General features: G+C 40.5%; 1 protein-coding gene across 1 annotated transcript in view; it reads left to right on the top strand.

Moving 5' to 3' along the window:
• The first annotated feature begins 22,865 nt into the window (after positions 1 to 22,865).
• BMT2 (base methyltransferase of 25S rRNA 2 homolog) overlaps positions 22,866 to 25,251 on the top strand; it is a 92,432-nt gene continuing 90,046 nt past the window's right edge. The window contains exon 1 of the mRNA XM_049641712.1: positions 22,866 to 23,292. Within this exon, the coding sequence (XP_049497669.1) occupies positions 23,133 to 23,292 (160 nt within the window). The 5' untranslated portion in view covers positions 22,866 to 23,132. The remainder of the gene's footprint in view (positions 23,293 to 25,251) is intronic.

The raw sequence follows: 25,251 nt of genomic DNA, 5'->3' as shown, positions 1-25,251 counted from the left end.
TACAGTCATACTGGGGACTAGGGATTTAACATAAGAATTTTGTGGGGACAGAATTCAGTCCATAATACTTGATATCCATTGTAAATCCCTCGAAATATTGGTTTCTCTACTTTGGATCAAGTTGGAAATAATTGGCATAAGATGTTCATTAATTGTGACAATCACAAGTTTATTCTTATTAGTAGGAACATCTCCACATTCTTATATTATGATTTTATCCTTTATCTCCAGGAAAGACAATACAGGAGCATTATAACATGAACTTGTTGGCAAATTTATGTTGAAATGAGAATTTAGCTACTCCTTTCTTTAAATAATATCGGCTTCCTCTACTAGGACCATGCTTTCCATAATTCTTGCTATTTACAAGCAAGAATTTTGCTTCTAGCAAAGAGAGATTACAAAAATATAGCACGTATAGGGAAATTTATCCTTATAATAATGGTAACAGTACTGTAATATCAGGTAGCTAGTATCAGAATAAATCTCTTGTAAATATTAATTAAAAATTCTGAAAAAATACACATACACACTATTTGAAGGCAATGTATAATGATCAAATGCAAGCAGGAACTAGGGAAGAATTCAACACTTGAAAGAAGAAGGAAACTCAATGAGATGCACATTTATACATTTCCCCCACTGAGGATATGAAGCAATTAGAACATAAACAGGAAGCCACAGTCTTACTTCCTTAAATATCACAGGGCAGAATTTGGGGCTTCCAAAGTAACTGGAAATTGAGAGGATAAATCCAGAAAAGAGAAGGCCATGAAGGCCAAGCTCCAAAGTCTTGATACAAATTACCTTCAAACCCTTGGGTAGCCCTCAAATGACTTACATTTAGGACTGATAGAAGGAGACCAGGAAAAAAGCAACAGCTAAAAGTTATTAAAAAAAAAAAAAGTGAGCAAGGAATCCAGCTATTGCCTACCTCAAGAAAAATGGACTTTGGAGTTTGAGTCAAGTCAAAGTGAAATGCTTTGTAAACACCACAACTTTCCACTGAAATCCCAGAACAATCATGATCGTTGATAAAAAGACTACTTTCTAGGAATAAATCATTATTCTAAGATTAAGAGCAAAGCTAATCCCTAAGATAATGGGCAAAATCTTCCCCAACAAAGTATAAAAATTAAGCCTCCTCAAGTTCATGGTGATCAGCCAGTAACTTAACTTGTCTGGTCATCACACAAAAACCAACACTTCTCTGAAAACTATAACGAAATCGAGAGTCTTGGGGGTGCCTGGGTGGCTCAGTCAGTTAAGCGTCCAGCTTCACCTCAGGTCATGATTTCACAGCTCATGGATTTGAGTCCTGCATCGGGCCCTGTGCTGACGGCTCAGAGCCTGGAGCCTGCTTTGGATTCTGCATCTCCCTCTCTCTCTCTGCTCCACCCCCACTCATGCTCTGTCTCTATCTCTCAAAAATAAATAAAACGTTAAAAAAAGTTTTAATAAAAAAAGAGTCTTTACAATGCATCATTCACAATATCCCATGTGCAATCATAAAGTATTAGACATGCCAAGAAACGAGAGTGAAATCCCTAGTCAAAAGAAAACAGACATAATAGAAAGAGATCTCATTTTGACCTAGATGTTAAAATGAGCAGACAAGGACTTTAAAGAAATAATTATGAAGATGTTCATGACTTAAGAAAAAGATGATCGGGGTGCCTGGGTGGCTCAATCATTTAAGCATCCAACTCTTGATTGAGGGTCAGGTCATGATCTCAGCATTGTAAGATCAAGCCCCTTGACAGGCTCCATGCTGGGTGTGTTGTCTGCTTAATATTCTCTCTCTTTCTCTCTCTCTCTCTCAAACAAATGAAACAGATTCTCTCTCTCTCTACCTCTTCCCCTCTCTCTTGCTTGTGCTTTCTCTCTAAAAATTAAAAAAAAAGACGATCAGAATGAGTGAATAATGGACAAATCTCAGAAGAGAAATGAAACTACATAAAAGAACTAAGTGAAAATTTTAAAACAGGAAAGTACAATAGGCATATGAAAAAGCACTCAACTTCATTAGTCATCTGGAAAATGCAAATTTCAAACACAATAAAATACTATTTCACATCTTTAGAATAGCTAAATTTAAAAGATGACAATACCAAATATTGACAAAGATATAGAACAACTGGAACTTTCAGATATTGCCAGTAGGAGTATAAAATGATGCAGCTACTTTGGGAAAAATTTTTGGCAGTTTTTTATAAAGTAAAATGTATACCTATCCTATGGACTAGCAGGTCCATTCCTATGTATTTATTCAAAAGAAATTAAGACATATGTACACACAAATATTTGAAAGCAAACATTAATGGCAGAAACAACTCAAATGACCATCAATAGGTGAATAAACTAATTACGATCTATTTATACAACAGGATACTACTCAACAAAAATAAAAGAATATACTCTTGTACAACATGAATAACTATGAAAGACATTATGTCATTTTAAAGAAGCCAGACACAAAGGAGCACATACTGCTTGATTCCTTTCATAGAAGCTCAAGAACAAGCAAAAACATTCCTATAGTGATACAATCAAAACGTGAATTACAGATGGTTAAGTGGGGACCAACTAGAAGGGGCACAATGTATCTTTCTAGAGTGATGAAAGTGTTCCATATCTTGTTTGAATTAATGCTTACATGACTGTATTCATCTGTTGTAACTCACCAAATTGTAAGTATATTTTACTTCAATAAAGATGGTTATCAGAAAGTATCTACAGATACCTTATAAAATTTAAACTTCTCAGTACCATCAGAGAATATGGACCTATGGCATTTACTTATTCTCCATGAAAATGTATTACTGTATATTGTTTTCTATGCAATCCAATATAAATACCAAATGTAGAAAGCAATGAGGAAAAAACAAAACAAAACAAAACAAAAAAAGGAATAAGACATTTTCCAATCTTACAAAATAGTGTTTACTTGGGATAAGGAAACTACCAAAAATATTTTCTGTTCCTCCTTAAGATTCTTCTTGCCTTCAAGATTCAAATTGACATTCTAGGTAGGAGAGACTTCAAATTGGTTCACTCCTTTAGAATGGATTCTGTGCCTAGCTAAGCAGAATGAACTGCTCCAACACAGCATTTTATATTGCATATTCATTTATCCTGAAATCTTGTAAGTTAAAAAGCAAATACTGTAGTGACACGTTGAAAGCTAACATACCCTGATAGGAAAAGTTGTCACTAGAGATGCATGGCTTAAAAAAAATAAAAAAAGATTGAGTCATCATAAAACAATGGCTCTCAACCCTACCTGTACATTGAATCAGCTAGGCAGATTTTAAAATGCTGTATACTAAGCCTTATTAAAACAGAATATTCTCACTGAAATATGAACTTCATGAGGAAAGTTTTCGGGTTTTTTTTTTTACTTTGTTCATTCTTATACTCCCAGAGCTTAGAAAAGAGCCTGGCACATAATAGTATTTGATGAATGAATAAATGAGTAACAAATTAGTTATTACAAGTCAAGGAAAAATTTTGGTCTTGTACATAGTGGCAGAATTCCTCTAGATGATGCAGAGCACGGCAGTGCAGAGCAGTTATTTCACAAAAAAGTTTGATAATTTGTATTAATTTTAGCTGAAAATTATTAATCATTTATCAAGCATCTCCTATGGTTCAGGAATTATGCTCAGATTAAGGGATATGAATGTGAATAAAACATAGTCCTGCATTTGAGAAGCTCCTAGTCTATTAGGGATTAGTGGTAAAGAGAAAGTTTAGCATGTAAACATTCGTTAATTTATTCATTAGTTCATTACCCATTCATTAAGCTCTCACTACATGCCAAGCACACATGTGCCAGGGTCTATAGTAGCAAGCATAGCAAATGTGATACCTGTCCTCAAGGAGCTTACTGTCTAGTAAAGAGAAAGATAATAAACTTAGAAATAATTTGTGATCATTATTATGAAGGAAATGATTATAACGTTGTAATAAAGAATTTTGGTCAGATGGAGGGCACTATTTTGTATTGAATGGTCATAAAATACCTCCTTAGGGAGGAAATATTTGTGTTGCAACTTTAATGATGAGAAGAATGCAAAGTTCATAGGAGGTTTCCAGCAAAGGAAATAACACGTTCAAAATACTCAAGGTTGGAAAAAATTTGACATGTTCAAGGGCCTGAAAGAATCCAATGGCTAGAGCATAAATGGAAAGTAGAAAAAGTTGAAAGTAGAATAATAAGAATAATTTAATAATAGGTGTTAAATTCACAGCCTGGTAGGTCATGGCAGAGAGTTTGGATTTTATTCTAAGTGCAATATGAATCTATTAAATGATTTTAATCAATAAAATGGCATGATACAACTTACATATGTAAGATTATTCCCTTTTCCAAATGGAAAATAGATTTTCCAGCCTGTTTATTTCTTCTTACATTCATAATATTAAAATACAGTAACCCAATAGCTCATAAGTATACTTTTTATAGGAGGGAAAGTGATTGGCCCAGTTCAGGTGTCTGCTCCTGTTTTGATCAACTATGACTGAAGAGTGGGGAGTTGTTTGGAATAAATATGGCTTCTGAAGGCTATGTTGAGAAGCCAAAGTAGGTGTATTAAAGTAATACTATGAAGACTATGACTTGCTGAATGAAGAGACACAAGCCACCCACAGGGCAGTTGACAGGTAGCTTCCTCAGCATCCAAACTCCTACTTTGGGAAAGTGCAAAACTTGGGGTCATTTTGATGGAAGGTACAGTTTCAATACACTCATACAAGAGAAGTAAAGTCACAAGATTTGTAATTTACAAATGTCAGAAATGGGGATGGGCAGGGCTGGGAGGTAGTGCAGCTGCCATGACTGGGGAAAAGGCAGTCATCTGTTCCAGGTCATGAGTGAGAAGGAGGTACAGAGCAGGGGAGTAAAAACCTGTAGCTTACGAGGTGGTTGGGGCAGAGGTCACTAACTTTTGGGGGGCTTTATTCTAAATGGTTACTTTAAGAGGTGCTCAGGAAAAGCAAAGCAGGAACTTTTGGCAGAAATACTAAACTCGGATCCTATTTAAATGTTCAGACTCTGGCTGTGAGGAGGGCTGTCATTATGTAAAATGCCAAGGCAGCAACTCAGAAAAACAAAAGTTGTTTTTCAAAAGTTTCAAAAACTCAAAAAACAAAACAAAACAAAACAAAACAAAACAAAAACCGAGGTGTTTCTTATCACAGATCCATTTTTGTGCATCAGCGGTCAAACTCAAAGAAGATAATTTTTTTTAGAATGTAGGCAGGCACCTCTCAAGCCATGAAGGTATGGGAAGATTTTTTTTTCAACACGGAAGGAATATGATCAAATTCATCATTTAAAAAGTAACTCTGTGGCCAAAATGAACAAATCAGGAGACTATAGATGCTGGAGAGGATGTGGAGAAACGGGAACCCTCTTGCACTGTTGGTGGGAATGCAAACTGGTGCAGCCGCTCTGGAAAACAGTGTGGAGGTTCCTCAAACAATTAAAAATAGACCTACCCTATGACCCAGGAGTAACACTGCTAGGAATTTACCCAAGGGATACAGGAGTACTGATGCATAGGGGCACTTGTACCCCAATGTTTATAGCAGCACTCTCAACAATAGCCAAATTATGGAAAGAGCCTAAATGTCCATCTACTGATGAATGGATAAAGAAATTGTGGTTTATATACACAATGGAGTACTACGTGGCAGTGAGAAAGAATGAAATATGGCCCTTTGTAGCAACATGGATGGAACTGGAGAGTGTGATGCTAAGTGAAATAAGCCATACAGAGAAAGACAGATACCATATGTTTTCACTCTTATGTGGATCCTGAGAAACTTAACAGAAACCCATGGGGGAGGGGAAGGGAAAAAAAAAAAAAAGGTTAGAGTGAAAGAGAGCCAAACATAAGAGACTCTTAAAAACTGAGAACAAACTGAGGGTTGATGGGGGGTGGGAGGGAGGGTAGGGTAGGTGATGGGTATTGAAGAGGGCATCTTTTGGGATGAGCACTGGGTGTTGTATGGAAACCAATTTGACAATAAATTTAATATATTAAAAAAATAAAAATAAACAGATAAATAGATAGATAGATAGATAAATAAATAAAAAGTAACTCTGGCAACGGTATAAAGAACAGATAGGAATAGAGACTAAACATAGTCAGAGAGGTAAGTCCATTAGGAAACCAATAAGAAAAATTCCAAGTAAAAAAATTAGAAGAACCTGGACTGGGACAGCAATAATAGTAGCAATGGAAAGGCATAGACAGATACCAGACACATTTCAGAGGTTGAATGGACCAGACTTAGTTATAGGCAATGAGGAAATGTGAAAAAGAAAAGATTATCACAAGATTTCTAGCTTGAGCAATAGGGTAAATAGGATTGCTGATAGTCGAGACATGGAAAACAGGAAAAGAAACAAAAAAGTCTGAGGGGGGCCACACCGATCATGAGGAGTTACTGTAAATCTAGTGACAGATTGAAAGCTCAGGAAAGAGTTGAGAAATCAATGTTTGAGAGGAACATAGATGATAGTTAGAACTTTAGGATTGCATGAGATCATTCAAGATGATAATGTAAAGTGAGAAAAGATACGTAGCTCCCTAGGAAAACTCTAGCAGAAGAGATGGAACTAGGAGAAAAATAAAGAGCAATCCGAGACATATGGAAAGAATGAGATAAACATGATTTAGAAGTCAAGAAGGAGCTTTACAAGGAAGGAAATGATCATCAACATCAAATTCTGTTGGGAGGAAAAGTCAGCTGAGGGCTGAAAAGCAGCTAATGTATTTGACAATCACATCATGGTTGACCTTCTCAGAGCAATTTCAGCAGAGTGGTGTGGGTGGATGGCAGACTGCAGTAGATTGAGAAGCCACTAGAAGAAGAGGAAGTAGAAGCTGTACTTATGACCTGCTCTTCTCAGAACTTGTGTAGAAACTACTAAATATGTCGGTATATAATGACTTATTCTAGTAAAACTTATTTTATCACAGTGTTGGGTTGGACTAAACCTAAATTATTGACAAAGCTCTCAGTTGAACAACAGACTCCTGACTCTCAGATATCTAGAGCTCACCTAATTTTTTGATAAGTTAATCCCGTGACCTTTTAGCGAGGTAGATCCAGTAGTATATCTCATCTCTATTTGCACTGGTTTTCATGGCATTGTTTTTAAAATGATGTCTTCCACCATCCTTCCTTTTTATTCCATCTCAGATCTCAGATATGTGACCTTTTTGCAAGCCCATTAACGCTTTGCTCATTTTCTCCAGTTTCCTATCTGTTGGGGTAATTGCTTCCTACACAAAACCCAGTCTCCTATTAACTGGCTCATTACCTTAAGTTAAAAGTTCAGAAACTTCTTCAGACTGAAATCACTGCAGTGTCCTGAAAAGAAACTACTTTTGAAGATGCTGACACATCTGTAAGCCAAGACATTTTTTGGATTAAATTCACTGTTTTACAGATTCAACTTATTCCTTTTCAGGTTTCTGTTTGCACCAGTTTTCTTCTCTCACTGCAATGGTACATTTATTACTCTCCAAGTCATAATAGTGGCAAACATACAGAGCAGTAGAATATAAAACCATTTAGTGTCGATCACAGCTCTGTCTGTGTTGATAGAGCTAATTTGGTTCAGAAAAGAAATACTATTAAAGTTCCTGTAGTTCTCTCTCCAGTTGAAGACAATTAGGTTTATAAACATTTATACTCATTATTTCCATGCTAACTAGTTTTATCTTTGCATTTTCTAGTCTTACCTCACTGATGCTGAATGTCCTAAAAAACCTTTACTTCTCTGGATCAGTGAGAAAAACCAGGAGATATGAAGTGGGGGGGGGGGGGGAGATTTAAAAAAAAATGTAATAAAATAAATGATATGAATTCATTATACCTAATGAGTAATTTAAATTCTTCTTTGGTAGTATAGGTAAACATCTTCTCAAATATACTTTTAAAAGGATCTATGTAAGTTCAAGGACATACATCACTCTAAATGGAATAGTATCTTCCAAAAAAGAATAAAATGCCCTAGTGTACAACTGTCCTTACTGTCAACTTTTATTTAGCACATACTAGATTGGAGGGCACTGACATAGAGATATGGGCCTTGATTTGTGTCCTCAAGAACTATACCATGGGTTGAGAAGACAGGACATGCTATCCATAGGAAAGTAAACGATAATATGAAATAGCACATTTTCAGTGAGAAATAAGCAGTACAGATAGTAAGACCTATCAGATTTAAAAAGGAAAGAGCTGGGGCACCTGGGTGGCTCAGTCGGTTAAGCGGCCAACTTCGGCTCAGGTAATGATCTCGCGGTCTGTGAGTTTGAGCCCCACGTCGGGCTCTGTGCTGACAGCTCAGAGCCTGGAGCCTGTTTCAGATTCTGTGTCTCCCTCTCTCTGACCCTCCCCTGTTCATTCTCTGTCTCTCTCTGTCTCAAAAAAATAAATAAACATTTAAAAAAATTTTTTTTTAATAAAAAGGAAAGAGCTACAAAATCAATATGGAATAATTAGAAAATTTTTCATGAAGGAAGTGCTCCTTGTGCTGGATCGTGGAAGAAGTATAAGATGTGGGTTAGCAAAAAGGCCTGGGGAAGGTATTAGAAGCAGAAGAGACAACTTGATGGTCCAAAGGAGAGGGAAGAATTGCTTAAGATTTGTTAGACCAATATGGTTGGAAGAAGGCCTGGAAGTGTCTTTTGTGTTCTGGGGGAAGTTAGCACCGTGTAAAAAGTGAACATACCATATTGTAAGAAGCCCAACCTACTCATGTGGAGAAGTCAGGTAAAGAGCTGAGGCCATCTGCACCAAACTCCCAACTGAAATAGGCCAGATGAACTTGCCAGCAATGTGAGTTGAGGCCATCTTAGAAGCAGTCTTCCAGGACTGGCTGAGTTACCCACCTGACTGCATTGCTGAGCCCTGCCTGAGTTTCAGAACTTTGAGCAAATGAATGATTAATATTGTTTTAAATCATAAAATTTTGGTGTGAATTGTTCCAGATGGAACCTGGTCTAGATCATCCAGCGGAAGAACCAAGCAGCACATGGAGATCTTGGAAGGCATCGGATTGGCAGAGGTTATCCCGGAAGGCAGGAGGTTTATTTGACACTGGCACACTTGGAGGAGATCACTCTCTAGAGGTCTAAGACCTGAGCACAAACACGGGGGACAATTTATAGTCTGTTACTTCTGCAATAGTAGTAATTTGGCACGCATGGCAAGTGGGGTAGGAAGAACCCAGAAGGGGAGTCTTTGGGTGGGGACTGAAATTCCCCTATCAGTCCTTTCGGCCATATTGTAACAATTTTTCCCTATCATTCCCTCCTTTGATGCCCCTTTAAACAGATCTAGTCTATATTAGAGGGCATCATATTTATTTATTATGGGATGGTCCTTTCCCTTAGTTCTCTGACTTGGTTGTGACTACTCCCTACTGGTCTCCGAGGAAGATGCAGGTATCCCCTTTTTCGGCAGCGAGAAGGTCAAGGGCCCATCTGTTCTGGAGGGCAACTCCTGCCAGGGAACTTATTTGGCTTTGCAAGGACACTAGGGAGTTGACTACTCGTTCCATGTCTTCATTGAGTTCTCGGGACAGTTTACGATATAGTCCCACAGAAGAGCCTATACCTCCTATGCTTGTCCCTATCCTTGTGGCTATTCCTGCTCCTAGGAGGATGGTAGCAACACCGCTCATTTAGCCTGGGCCTTAGGGCTAAAGGTTTATAAATGAGGACCAGATTAGAGGCAACCAATACCAACAAAACATCTTATCCATAAAAGGAAGGTGAGCACAAACAGTGCTGTTTCCCCAGCTTTCTGGGACAACCTCTGCCAATCCTCCGATGGCAAGGAGTATTTTATCGGACTGGCGATTTCTCAAGCTTCTGCCATGCATAGACCAGCCAGCTTCTGGGGTGTGGCTGGAGGGGGGCTGAAGATCCCTCCTGGGGTGTGGCTGGAGGAGGGCTGGGGCTCCTCAGGTTTGGCCATCTTGACTCTGGAGTGGTGGACCCATGGAGTGATGTCTGTGACCTTGAGAGCAGTAGGGATGGTATGAGGCCCAGTTCACTGTGGTTTGAGAGGGTCTTTCTTCCAGTTTTTGACCCAGACTGAGTCTCCTGGTGAGAAGGGGTGTACAGGGGATCCTAAAGAGATTGGGGCCTTCTCTACGGTATATCGTTGTAACTCGTTCAGAGTGGCCCCTAAAGCTTGAAGTTGTTTTCTTATTCCTTTGTCCCCTATTTGGTGTAGGTTTCCTGGGAGGCTCCCTAGGCATGGAGGGGGCCTGACATATATTAGTTCAAAAGGGGAGAAACCTTGAGTTCCTGGTGTGCAATGGACACGCAGGAGGGTCAGGGGCAACAGGTCTGGCCATGGGAGGTCTGTTTCCTGACAGAACTTGGCTAAGGTTCCCTTGAGGGTGCGATTCATCCACTCTAACTTTCTTTGAGCGCTGAGGCTGGTCACCACAAATGCAGGTCCATTATCGCTGTGGATTGTGGCCGGTAAGCCAAACCAGGGGACAATTTCTTTCAGGAGGACTTTAGCTACTTCTTGACTCCATTCCTTCCTAGTTGGGAAGGCTTCAACCCATCCAGAGTTTGTACAGACTATCACTTGGAGGTATGTAAGTCCTCGGCTTGGCTGGATATCTGTGAAGTCTATTTCGAGGTCCTCAAAGGGGATAGCTCCTATTCTTTGGACTCCTGGTGGGGGTTGTGATGCGGATCAGGCATTATTCTTATGAGGGAATGGGGGACTTTAACATGCAGTTCTTGTCCCAGGGGAGAGCTTATCTGCCTCTTTAATGAGTAGAATTGTTGCCGCTAATGCCCTAAGACATGGCAGCCATCCTGCTGCAACTGGGTCCAGTTTTTTTGACAGGTATGCCACTGGCTGCTGCCAGGGGCCAACAATCTGTGTGAGAACCCCAAAGGCAACCTTTCCCTTCTCGTGCACAAAGAGGTTAGTATCTCTATATCTGGCAGGCCAAGGGTTGGTGCCTGCCCGAGGATATCATTTATTGCTAGGAAGGCGGCCTTTGTCTCTTCTGTCCAGACAGGGGGTTCTTGATCCAGCCCTAGCAAGAGATTATAGAGGGGTCTTGCTATTGCCGAGAATCCAGGAATCCAGATTCAGTAGAATCCCTCAGCCCCCAGGTATTCTCGTAGACCCCTCTTAGTTTTGGGCTGGGATAAGGAGGGGATGACCATCCTTCTCTCTGGCCCTAGTCTGATGCCCTGGGCCTGGTTCAGTCCATGCAAAGGCAAACAAGGGTCGGCTCTGGGGGGCCAAGTGGAGGCAGAAGAAGGCATCCTTTAAGTCTCGACAGGTAAACCAGCTGGCAGAACCTGGGATCTGGCTGAGGATGGTGTACAGGTTCGGGACCACTGGGTGCAAGGAGACAGTCACTTTGTTGACAGCTCATATGTCTTAAACTGGTCGGTACCCTCCTCCCGGCTTCTTGACTGGCAAGAGGAGGGTGTTGCCTGATTGTGGGAGGGGGTATTGCTGCTGTCTCTGCAGCTGAATCCCTGGGATTAACTCTACAATGACAGAGTCCTGATTGTGGGCAAGTCCGGGGGTGTTGTCCTTGGCCCATACAGTGGGAAAGGCAGTCCTGAATTCGAGCGGGTGGCTCAGTTGGGCCTCGGCGCAGAATAGACTCCATTCTTCTTGTCTTGGATCCAATTGGAGGCTGGTGCATCCCGTTAGCTCAAAGGTTATTTGGGCCCCCAGCTTTGAGAGTATATCCTGGCTGCGGAGAGAGATAATGCACTCAGGAAGATAGAAGAACTCATGTCGTACCATGTGGCCCCCAAGTTCACATTGAAGGGCTTGGCAGAAGGGCTGTTGCATTGCCTGTTTCCCTGTGGCCCTGAGGATGGTTACAGTCTTCTCGTTAAAGGGGACCACAGAGGAGGTGACCACAGAATGTTCAGCCCCAGTGTTGACCATAAAAGTCATGGTTTGGGCACCCTACTTTCATTTTGACCATGGGCTCATGGGGGCCAAGAAGAAGTGAGCCCAGTCCCCCAATCTGAATCTATTCCTGCTAGGTCTATAAGGTCTTTTCCTCATAGGGTTCTTCTGCATATCTTCTGCATATCTGAGTTTCTGAGACTTTCCCCAGTTGGGACATTCATTCTTCCAATGTCCTTTCTATTGTCCTTGCAGTCCCCTGCTAAGGAGGCTGTGGGCTTCCTCCCTTTTGGCGGCTGGACCTTCCCCATCCTTTTGTCATCCTTTTCCTTCAGAGCAGCGGCGAGGAGGCTGGCCTTTTTTCTCATCTTTTTTTCGGCTTCCCTCTGGGCAGTGATCTCCCTGTTCATGCAGACCTTGTTAGCAACCTCAATCAACTGGGTGGTGTTCATTCCAGCAAAACCTTCAAGTTTTTGGAGCTTCCTTCTGATATCCAAGTGGCTTGGGCCACAAAAGAGGTGTTTACCATCTGTTGGCTTTCTTGTGCCTTGGGATCAAATGGGGTGTAAATGCGGTAAGCCTCGCATAGCCTCTCATGATAATATTCACGGGCTTCTTAGCCCCTGCTCAGATCCCCCGGAGGAGAGCCTCTTGGTACTGGCGAAAGTGGACTTGTCCTTGGCCCACTTTGCCAAGGCGACTAAGACCCTAGCCTGTCCCTGTTCATTGCAAGTAAATCGCACCCAAGGGGGAAGGGTTTGGGCAATCTCTAACCAGGAGTTGATATATGGGAACTGATCAGGGTGACCTGGGTCTACGGTGACAACACACCAGAAGCGGTGGACCGTTGGGACATCTAAAGTTCCCTCAGAGGGCCATCCTACACCAAAAGTGGGCCATTCCAGCTCACATAGCGTCCTTAACCTGCCTGGGCTCATCTTAATTCCATAGTCTCCTGAAAATCCCTTTTTGAAGTTCTTGATCATAGTTTCGAGAGCTGTGGGTTTGCTCTGTCCTGACCATAATGTTCCCGTGAGACGGAGTGGCAAAAACAGACAGAGGGGTAGGGGAGCACCCTCTAATGAGGAGACCAGTCAGATGTGCATCTGGCCGTGTCCTGAAGGAACTTTGGTGACGCTTAGCCATGGCAGTCTCAGCTTTGTGACTTATGATCGGAAACTATTCTGATGCCGCCATAGACTGTGTGCTGTTCACCACGGAATCACAGATGGGCCCACTCAGACTCTATGGGCTTTTGGGGACCATAAGGGCGCCTGCCCGTGAAGCCACAGATTCAGTCCCAACTGGAGGACAAGGTTGGGCTGCACATTCACTCATGCATTCAGACCAGATGTTAATACGTTCCCTCCCTAGGAATCTACCTGTGAGACCTCTAAAAGGTCTCCAGGAGGTGATCAGGCTCAGGCTCCCCTTTCACCCCGACGGGTGGGTCTGACCGGGTCAGGGGCCAGGCCTTACCAGTATCTGAGGTCGGGTCCATATCCTCACCTACCAAGTCTCCCGAGTCCGGTGGGAACGGCACAGCGGGGCTGGCCTGAGACGACCGAGCAGGAGACTGCAGAATATCAGACAGCTCGCGCCTTCTCCGTTGCGATTCCTCATTCGGTCACCACCTTGTCATTTTTCCAAACGGGCGACAACAATGGGCCGGCGCGGTTTCCCGTTCAGGGAACCAAATGTTACAGAACCTCGTCTGGATCACCTGGTGGAAGAACCAAGCGGCACTCGGAGATCTTGGAAGGCAGGAGGAGGTTTATTTCACACCGGCAGGCTCAGAGGAGAACACTCTCCAGAGGTCTGATCCCCAGCGCAAGCATGGGGGACAATTTATAGTCTGTGACTTCCGCATTAGTAGTAATTTGGCGCACCGCACCGGGCAAGCGGGGTAGGAACAAGAACCCGGAAGGGGAGTCTTCAGGCGGGGACTTGAACTCCCCTATCAGTCCTGTCGGCCATCTTATAACATAATTTTTTCCTATCAGAATAACTTCCTTTTTTCTTGAAATAGGTTAATAGCATGATATAAGCAAAGTTTACCCGTAAGGACCTCTTGCTTCACTATTATTCACATTACCAACTTTGTCTTCTCTTCCACTTCCCCATAAATGTTTATCTTGAAATCCTTGTCATACGATAACTGGTTAATTAATTTTTTAATTTCAAAGTGTGCCTTTGGATGTTATTTATCTTTTAATAAAGAAAGATAGGAATATCTTTAAGATGCAAGTGCTGAAAAGGATGGAGGGTAGGGGCAGGTATGTGATAAAGAAGAAACAAAAAAAATGTGTAAAATCACTATACAGGAGCCCAAAACATCCCATTTAAGCTATATTGCTTCAGGTTACCTAGTTCACAAATTTTCTTTGCTTAATTTCTCTGCTTACAGTATGATGTCACTTACTGAAGTTTTTTTTATATACACATACATATATTCTTTCATTATTCTTGTGTAATTTTTTTAAAATTTTTTTAACATTTATTTATTTTTGAGACAGGGGGAGACAGAGCATGAACAGGGGAGGGTCAGAGAGAGAAGGAGACACAGAATCTGCAACAGGCTCCAGGCTCTGAGCTGTCAGCACAGAGACCGACGCAGGGCTCGAACTCAAGGACAGCGAGATCATGACCTGAGCCGAAGTCGGACGCTTAACTGACTGAGCCACTGAGGAGCCCCAATTCTTGGGTAATATTTAGGAGTGGGATGGCTGAATCATATGGTAGGCATAAGTCTAACTTTTTAAGCAACTGCCAAACTGTTTTCCAAAGTGGTTGTACCACTTAACATTGTACCTGCATTGTATGGGAGTTCTCCTACCTCTGTGTTCCAGCAAATACTTGGTATGGCCAATTTTTAAAATTTTAGACATTGGCATAGGTGTGTAGTTGTATTTCATGTACTTTTAATTTGTTTTTCTCTAATGGCTAATGATATTAAGCACTTTTTCATGTGCTTTTTTGCCATCTGCACATCATTTTTAAGGAAGTGTTTCACATCTTGTTCCCCTTGGTGAAGGAGGAAAGTTGTTTATTTTCTTATTATTCAGTTTTGAGAATTCTTTATATATTCTGGATACAAGCCCTTTATGAGACATATGATTTCAAATATTTTCTCCCACTCAGTGGCTTGTCTTTTTGATTCCCTTAGCAGTGTCTTTCAAAGAGCAGGCAATTTTAATTTTTGTGAATTCCAAGTAACTAATTTTTTCTATTGTGCACTGTACTTTATGTCATATCTAAAAAATATGTGCCTAACCCAAGGTCATAAGGGTTTTCTTCCAGGACTTTTACAGTTTTAAGTTTTATATTTAGGTCTATGGTTCATTGTGGGTTAATTTTCATATATGGCGTGAGACATGGGCTGAAGGGTTTTGTTTTGTTTTTTGGCATAAAGATGTCCAATTGTTCCAGCATCATTTGTTGAGAAGACTATCTTTTCTCCATTAAATGTCTTTGCAGTTTTGTGAAAAAATCAGTTGTCTGTACATGTGTGGGGCTATTTCTGAATGTTCTCTCCTCTTCCATTGATCTACTTGTTTATTTTTATGTCAGTACCACACCATCTTGATTATTGTGGCTATATACTAAATCTTGAAATCTCCAACTTTGTTCTGCATTTTTAAAATTGTTTTGGATCTTTTGGTTTCTTTGTATCGTCATATGAGCTTTAGAATCAGCTTGTCAATTTCTACCGAGAGTATCTTGTTCCAATTTTGACTGGGATTGCTTTGAGTCTTTAGGTTCAATGTGGGAAGAACTCACATCTTAACAATATTGAGTCTTCTGACCTGTGGCTGAGCACATTTTTAGTGAATAAAAGAAAACAGGTTGGAAGTTCAATTCTGAGTAATTTTCAAAAGCTTTAGATAAATTGGAAATACTGAATTTATTACAATTTTATGGTAATGCAGATGATATGATTTCACACAGAAAAAGTTCTAAAGACCCCACCAAAAAACTGCTACAACTAAACAATGAATGCAGTACATTTGAAGGATACAAAATCAACATACAGAACAGCAGTTGTGTTTCCATACACTAACAACAAAACATTTGAAAAAGAGATAATCAATCCCATTCACAATAGCATCAAAACAATAAAATATTTAGGAGGAACTTTTACCAAGGAGGTGAAAGATCTGTACACTAAAAACTACAAGACTTTGATGAAAGAAACTGAAGAAGACACAAACAAATGGGAAGATATCCTGTGTTTTTGGATTAGAAGTATTAATACTGTTAAAATATCCATATTACCCAAAGACATCTAGAATTTCAATGTAATCTCTATTAAAATTCTAATGACACTTTTCACGGAAATAGAAAAAAAAACAACAAGCCTAAATGTGAATAGACCCACAAAAGACCTTAAATAGCCAAAGCAATCCTGAAAAAAGAAGAACAAAACCAGAGACATCACACTTCCTATTTTCAAGCTATATTACAAAGTTTTAGTAATCAAAACAGTATGGTGCTGGCATAAAAATAGATACATATACCAATGGAACAGAATTGAGAGTCAAGTAATAAATTTCCACACATATAGTCAACTAATATTTGACAATGGAGCCAAGAAGAGTCAATAGAAAAGAAGAGTCTCTTCAATAAATGGTATGGGGAAAGCTGGATAAGCACATGCTAAAGAATAAAATTGGACCCCTCACGAAAATAACTCAAAATGCAAAGACCTAAATTTAAGATCCCAAACCATAGAACTCCTGGAAGAAAATAGAAAGAAAAAGTTCCTTGACCTCGGTCTCAGCAGTGATGTCTGCTGAGTGCTTTTGATATGGCATCAAAAGCACAAGGAACAAAAGCAAACCACATCAAAACTAAGTTCTGCACAAGAAAAGAAAGCATCAACAAACTGAAAAACAACTGACGGAATGGGAGAAAATATTTGCAGATCATACATCTGCTGAGGGGTTAATATCCAAATACATAAGGAACTCCTAATTCAATAGCAAAACAAAACAAAAACAAAAACTAACATCCAATGGAAAAAAACAAAACTAAACAAAACTAACATGCAGTTAAGAAATGGGCAGAGGTGCGCCTGGGTGGCTCAGTCTGTTAAGCCTCCCACTCTTTATCTTGGCTCAGGTCATAATCTCACAGTTTGTGAGCTCGGGCTCTGTGCTGATTGCATGAAGCCTGCTTGAGATTCTGTTTCTCCTTCTCTCTGCCCCTCCCCTACTTGTCCCCCCACCACCCTCAAAATAAATAAACTCTAAGAAGACATGCATATGGACAACAGATATATGAAAAGCTTCTTAACATCACTAATCATCAGAAAAATGAAAATCAAAACTATAATATTATTAAAGGACATTAGGTGGCTGCCAATTTCCAGAAAGACCAAAGGGGCACACTTGGAGACTATCCAGTCTAGATCAACACCTAAGTCAGATCCAGTGACTACTCTACCTGGTCCAACCCCACTGACTCTGTTTCTTGGCTTTCAGGGCAAATGTTGGACATTGAAAGATGGAATTTCAGTCGCTGTAATACCAAAAGACCCACACCTCCACAGTCGCCCTCAACAGACCAAAAGATTCCTTGTAGCTTCTGCTTCATTGTTTTGCACTTTTCTGAGTGCACTTTTCACTCCAGAGAATATAATTAGCAGAGTCTAAGTCTTTTATCTGAGCCTGCATATATACTGGGGGAAATCTCCCAAATGTAAACATGATGCTCAAAAGGAGCTGAGTAGTCTCTGTGTGGCAAGATACATCTCACAAAGTGTTCTCAAAAGTAAAGTGAGTCACAGAATTACAGTGGTTTGGGGGCTGAAAGGGATCTTTTAAATTGCTGGTGTTTTCCAAATTTTAGGCCAATACTCAAGAGTGGACCATAAAAATCAATGTAGTACGCTCCACATTTTTAAAAACTAAAATAGAATTGAAAATATCACCATGTATTATTGCACTTAGCAAATGAAGGTATTCATTCAATGAAGTATTGTCTGGTGGAAATTTTACCCTGATATGTAAGTGTCTATATGTATAAATTTATATGTATAGTATATGTTTAAGTATCCTGAGCCCCAATGTAAAATGTATTACTTAAAAAAATTATTTCTTATTGTGTGTCATGGTAAAAAAATAATTGAAAAACACTAGTCAAATCTAACATCACATTTTACATATGAAGAAGAAAAAATAAAGTTTAGAGAAATCAAGTGATTAATGTTCTGATGTTTAATGAAAAGTTGAAATCAGGATGTAGAAAAATCTCTTAGTCTTATGCTTCATTATAAGAACAACATCTATCACCTGGAAAAATACTTCTCATTTTCTATGTAGATATCTTCCTACATTAGTCCTGCTGTGAAAATTAAATGAATTTAATTAATTAGTATATCACAAAAATATTGTAAATTTTACCATTGCCTTTGGAGTTAGGCATTAATTAATGTTTTTCACTTGCTGTAGTTAATACTAGTTTTAACATGATTCTGCATATTGACTCTAGAAAGAGAGGGTAATCTGTATTATTTTAAAGATTTTTACGTTGGCAGATATGTTAACAACGCAGTGGAGACATTGGACTAGTAGCTATAAACAAATTCTTTAAGAAAGTAATTCTATTTAAAATAAATTGAAGGAATTTTAAAGTTGTAATCCACCATACTGAATGAAATCTATCACTGAAAATATTTCTTTGCTTGCTAGTTCTACTATTATTTTAATTAATAGAAGTATTAATATTAAACTAACATTTATAAATGTACAATGGTATACATCAATAGTGCAAAGAGACTTGATGTATCTTTTTGATGTATCTTTTTGGAAGATAGAGATACACTCCAAGCTGGCCAAATCTTTGGCTCATGGCTATTTAGAAATAGAATTTTTATTTTTTATTTATATTTATAGTTGTATGTTTTTTTATTTTAGAGAGAGAAGGAATACAAGCGGGAGAAAGGGGCCGAGGGAGACAGAGAATCTTAAACAGCCTCCAGGCTGAGCATGGATGGACATTGGGCTCCATCCCACAACCTTTGGATCATGATCTGAGCTGAAATCAAGATTCAGATGCTCAATGCACTGAACCACCCAGGCACCCCTAGAAATAGAATTTTTAGAAATTCAGTTAAAATGAAGACTGGAAAAATAAAACCTAATTGTTTTTAAGATTTGGTAACAAAGAAGGTCAAAGAGGAGTAAATAATAACAGGGTACAGAATAAAAATAAATGATCAATGCTTTAGGTAATTTAAAGACTCTCAATTTCTTCTGTGTAGTCTTCTCCCACTTACAGGAATATTCAGTAAATAATGAAAACTACACTATGTAAAATATACCCAGAATCTTTTATTCAGTAACTTGGGGCCGTCACCCAGATTTTGATATGGATTTTAAAAGTTTACTTTTCATTACCAATTAATATTTTTTAAATTCTCACTGAAAATAGAATGTATTTTTACATGTTGACTCTTACTGCCTATAGGAATTTGTTTCCCTTATAAAGACTATAACTGCAAACAAACAAGACAGGTATTTTTCTTTCCAAAGACATTTTTCCTATACTGAGTGGTTCTTTGACATAGGAAGCTTACTATGATGCACCAAATGTGCATGGGGAAGAGTACAAAAGTTGGTCTGGTAAAGCAAAGAATGAGGATGAGAAATTTAGTTATTAGGGGTTTAGTGCAGTCATTAGAAATGCCTCTCCCTCCCAGACTGGTTCGTCCTGCTCAGTGAATACTGTTTTATTCCAATATCCCTTTTTCCAACAGCCATTTAAAATATTCATGAGAGGGGTGCCTGGGTGGTTCAGTCGGTTAAGCATCATACTCTTGATTTCTGCTCAGGTCAGTGCCTCAGGCCTTGCACTGAGTGTGGAGCCTGCTTGGGATTCTCTCTCCCTCTCTCTGCCCCTTTTCCCTCGCACATGTGCACGTTCTCTCTCAAAAATAAAAAAAGCATTAAAAAAATGAGAGAATTAAAAAAATAAGGTGTTTACAGTAAGTGAAATCCTGTCATCACATGGGAAAGGAGGTACTGATATTTTCCTGCACATAGGATATGTTTGTTGAGTATGGCACCAAACATACTTCCTGCAAAGAATCCCTTTACCAGCAATTAGGACAGATATTTTATTTACATGGAAAATCCCATTACCATCCTTCTGCTACCTTAACAGATAGAAAACTTTTTCCAATATTACTAATCACACCAGAGGAAAGTTTTAAGCTTCCTTTTACGTACTGTGGTTAGTCCTCTTAAGAAAAGTCAGTATTGGTCATATTGGCCTTAGCCCTATTTGAACTCATGAAAATTCAGAACAAAAGCCAGCTTTCCAATTCCTATTTCTTGAGTTGCTTCTCAAGAAAGCATCAAACTGAGATGCCTGGGTGGCCCCGTTGGTTAAGCACTGGACTTCTGCTCAGGTCATGATCTCATGGTTCATGGGTTCAAGCCCCATGTCGGGCTCTGTGCTTGACAGCCCAGAGCCTGGAGCCTGCTTTGGATTCTATGTCTCCCTCTCTCTCTGCCCCTCCCCTACTCACACTCTGTCTCTCTCTCTCTCTCTCTTTCAAAAATAAATAAACATTTAAATAAAAAAGCATGAAACCAAAAACAAACTTAAAATATGGAGCTCTTTAATTTGCTTAAAAAGTGACAAGTGAAGAGTCTTGAATAAGTTCCTTTATTTGCTCTTATATTAATATTTAATGTTAATATTATGCCAACCAGAATAGCTAGGTAAAAATAAAAAACAAACAAACAAACAAAAAAAACCAAAACAGCAGAAAAGTACCACGTTTCTTAAAAACAAAGACCTCTAAAAAATCTCATTAATGATTTTGTAAATTGTAATACTTATATTCGGTAAGGGTGGAGTGAAATAGACATACATACTGTTGGAGGTGACAATAAAGTGCTACTATCTTTCAGAAAAGGCGATTTGACAATATACATTAAAAACTTCAACATATTTGACCCTTTGATTCAAAAATTTGACTTTTAGAAATTTAGCCTAGTGAAATGTACAATTAAAGAAATGGACAAACATTTGTGTACCAGGGTGTTCATCACAGCATTATTAGGAACACAGAAAAACAACACAAATATACTATAGCTGGTAATTGGTTACTAAAGTGAGAGGCTATTCATATACTAAATTACCTTACATCTATCAAGAAATATCCCATTTGAAATAAAGATACACAAGCAAAGAAAAAAAATGTTAACAGTTGTTTTATCTCTCAGTGATGTGTTTCCAGGTGGCTTTTACTCTCCCCTCCCCCCCCGCAGCTTTTTTGAGATATAATTGACACATAATATTATGTAAGTATCAGGTGTACAAGATCTTGACTTCATATGTTTATAGGTTGCAAATGATTACCACCACCAAATCAACTACCATTTCCATCCCATTACATAGTGATCATTTCTTCTTTGTGAAGAGAACATTTACGATCTTTTCTCTTAGCAATTTTACTTTACTCCCTTCTGTGTTTTCCAATTATCCTTCAGTGTACATATTTACTTTTAAAAAGGACCTTAAAATTCATTTGCTACTAGTAGCAGGGAGGAGAGTTTTTTATTCCTTAAGGACAATTCAGAACAAATGAAATTTAATGCCCTCTTCACTATGGTTGTAACTTCTAAATATTTCCACCTCTTTTTGCCTCCTATATATGTTAAATTATGGAAAGAGCCAAAACAGTGTGTCATTTAAAGCTCCCTTTCTTCCCAAATGAAAACACTTCAGATAAGACCACCATATCCTCAAGTTATTAGGCATGTGTGTGTAATTTCATAATTATAATTAGTTATTTTGAAGTTCATCTGTTTTTGATCTGCCTCTTCACTGTGCAGGTAGGGACACACCTTCCATCTTTATATTCCACCAATCTTCTCCGTTCATTTACCCCCTTCCTGTTCTTCCTATGTTCTGGAGAATGTGTACAATGCTTTGCTCTTCAGGGTCTTCGTTATTCAGAGGTGGCATATAAAAGTTACATAACGCAAGCTTTATTTGTATTCGTAAAATCACTGGTCAAAAAGTTTTTGCAACAGTTTATGAGAAACATCATGTAACCAACAACTTCAGTTCAGGGGTACCCTACAGCCTAACACAATCCAATAAGAGCTCTCAGCCTGTTGAGCAGCAGCCTCAGTACCACCTCGAGAACGAATACAGTCTACCACTCCCTGGAGAGCAGCATTTCACCTTTCTGGGACAGAGATCAGCAACCACACTCCCTTTGCAGGTATAGGTTGCCAACCCCACTTAGGCACACTCCCCACAGACTAACCCACCCACTTAAAGGACAGGAGAACACCCAAGCCGGTTTTAAAAGCACTCAGGTCTGATGCAAATTAAATCAGGGCAGGCTTCCTGTGACACCTGGGGTCCCCACATAAGTTCTTGAGGGCATGTGCTGTGGGTTCTCCATCTTTCTTTCCCTTTACCCTATTATCTTCTATTGATTTTCTTGGGCCTCTCCTTTCCTCGTTTTCTATTTCCTTCGCCCAGCTCTGGCACTAGAGGCATTAACTACTGCCGGCCCGTGAATTAAGTCACCACTTGGTAGACTTCTCGTGCCAATGAAAGCATCTCTGCTTGGGTCCCTCGAAGTGTAAAATTCCTGTGCGGTCGAGTCATCTCAAAAGCACTTCCCAGAGCCAAAGACAATCTACAAGCGACAAAGTACAGCAGGGGTTCAGGTAGAGGACCCTAACCGCTTCTCTCTAGAACGCAATTCACTTGTGATGAACAGCTGGAAGACGTGAGAAGGCTGGGCAGCAGAACGTAGCCCAAACTACAACTCAGACGCGCAAGCGCGTGGCTGAGAGCGCCTGCGCACAGAACCCGGCGAGGGGCGGGGAGCAGAGGGGGGCTTTTGGGCCCAGCGCTCCCACTGCCTCGGCTTCCCTTAGCCCACAAGCCCTGCCTCCTCCAGCTGCTTGCGGTCCCAAACAACCGGGTGCGCCGCCAGCGCTCTCCGTCAATTGGCCCTTGGCTTTTTCCGTTTCCGCCCAGCCCTCCACAGTCCACCAATCAGCTTGTGCGTTTGGGTAAGGGGCCACCTCCGAGGCCGACGCTTCGGTTCCTCTGCCTCCTCCGGCTGCTGCCTCCGCTGCTGCCTCCTCCTTCCCCACCTCCTCCGTCAGGCGGGCGTCTGCGGGGGCCCGAGGGGCGGCGGCGGCAGCGGCGGCAGCGACATGGAGCCGGAGGCCGGCGACCGAAGCAGTGCTGGCAGGCACAGGGCCGGGCCCCCGAGCACTCCGCCGCCCCGGGAGCAGGAGCGGAAGCTGGAGCAAGAGAAGCTCTCCGGGGTGGTGAAGAGCGTCCACCGGAGGCTTCGCAAGAAGTACCGGGAAGGTAAACAGCGAGCTTGAGCGAGGGGGGAGGGGAGGCCTCATCGCCCCCAGCCCCTTGTCACCTATCCCCTCCTCCAAGGGGCCACCATTACAACCTGAAGGAGCCGCACGTCAGCCCCTGCCAGTGCAGCTCTTCCAGGCCCGGACGCCCCCTTCTCGGTCGAGTCTTCAGTGGCGTCTGGCGCGCTCCTCCCGCCCCTTTTTCTTTTAGGGCCCTTCGGGAGAGTTCCAGGGCTGTGCAGGAACTGAATCCCCACCCCTTCCAATCCCTTGCCCCCAGTCGGGGTGCTGAGGTTGTTGTCATTACACACAGAGACGCGCACACCCCCAGGAGAGGTGGCCGCTAGGCACGAGAGAGGTGAAGGTAAAACACGAAGGCAGGTAAAATCTGTTTGTGAAGACAGATTGAAAGAAGCCTGAGTTGCCACTCGCACCCTCGCGCTTAACCAGCCCGTTCGATTTGCTGCCCTCAAAGACCCCTCTCCTGTGGGTTTAGCCAGGCGGTGAGGGAGCTTCCTCGCATCGGTTTCCAGGGCTGCGAAGTCAGCAGGCCTTTCTAGCTGACTGGACTTCGCCTTGTTGGAAGGGGGAGGGGCGCCATCCATCCCCTTCAACCCCCGCCCCCCGCTCCCGCCATTCTTCAAAAGCTTGATCTTAGTGGTTTTTTTCGGTGAGGTAGGAAGAGATCTGGGACAGGTTCTCAAAATACTATTTGGCTTTGAATAGTCTATGTAACCGCCAAGCCTCCTAAGGACACAGATGCCAGTGAAGCTGGTCATCGCTGGGGACCTAGCCCTATGGAAGATCTTAAGCAGAAGAAGCCTTTAATAGCTCTTGCTTCTGCCTGAGGGGTGTTTATAGTTGGAGTGTACGGTTAGCCTTGGTGTTTTTAAATACAGGCTTTTTTACAGAGCTGTTTTATAAGATCGGCATTGAAAATTCTGGTTTTTCACACGCTCAGGAGAAATTTCTTCTGAGTATCAAAATGAGGGATAAGCTACTTGCCCTCACTTTAGCTGAATTGCAAACTGGAAAACCTGCAGTCTTCTGGTGTTTTATACTTCTTTAAATTTAGGATTAGACGCAAAATTATGACAACGAAGGAACTGGCATGTAACATCATGTTACTTTTGATTTACAAACACTTTTCAGTTACTCGAGAAGATTAAAAAGTGTCTTTTGTACCTTTGGATGTAGTTAATGTGTTTCATTTTTCAAACTTTAAGTTCAAAGTTTTCCTCCCTTGGCAACTCAAGCCTAGCTTTTAAAATAACTGCTTGAATAGTCATCCTCAAAGATGGCCTATAGTTATTGTTCAGTAGCTAGCAATAGAAAGAGATTTATCAGACATAGTTAAGACGTTGAAATTTGTTTTTTAAAAGAATGTTTTAACCCCCAACCCACAATTTATTCAATAAAATGTGTAGTTGTCATGGCAACCATTGCATCATTCTTGATTTTCAGAGAATGCACTTACATAATGGCATTCACTGTAGATTGGAAAAATCCACTGGAGAAATGAAATAAATGGACACACTTTTATCATGCTATTTTGTATGACTTTAAGCAAATACGTCTTTTTAAAGAAAAAATGACTAGCATATAATTGTTTCCATATTTACCTTTTTATAATATTCATTTATTCATAAATGAATAGGTTTCACTTAAATCAATACACTACTAGTTTGTCATCATGTCTTTAAGTGCTGTTTATACTTGATTAGTTCCCACATGTTTAAACATGTCTTTAAACATGAATATTAACCAAGGGAATATTTGTTCATAATGAGAATTGGTAGCTGGAAGTTACCAGAGCTAGAATAGATACATGTAGTTCATAAATGAATGATCTAGTGTGCTTCTGGGCAGGTGAAGCCCTGATGGGCTGTAGATCTTTGAGTGATACTGTTCTTTTAGCATTTTAATGCCCTGAATTCCATCAGTGATCCAGAATTCTCTA

This window comes from Panthera uncia, chromosome A2 (genome assembly GCF_023721935.1).
Source record: "Panthera uncia isolate 11264 chromosome A2, Puncia_PCG_1.0, whole genome shotgun sequence".
Lineage (NCBI taxonomy): Eukaryota > Metazoa > Chordata > Mammalia > Carnivora > Felidae > Panthera > Panthera uncia.
Note: the sequence above shows the minus strand (reverse complement) of the source record. Positions and strands in the feature narration are given on the sequence as shown.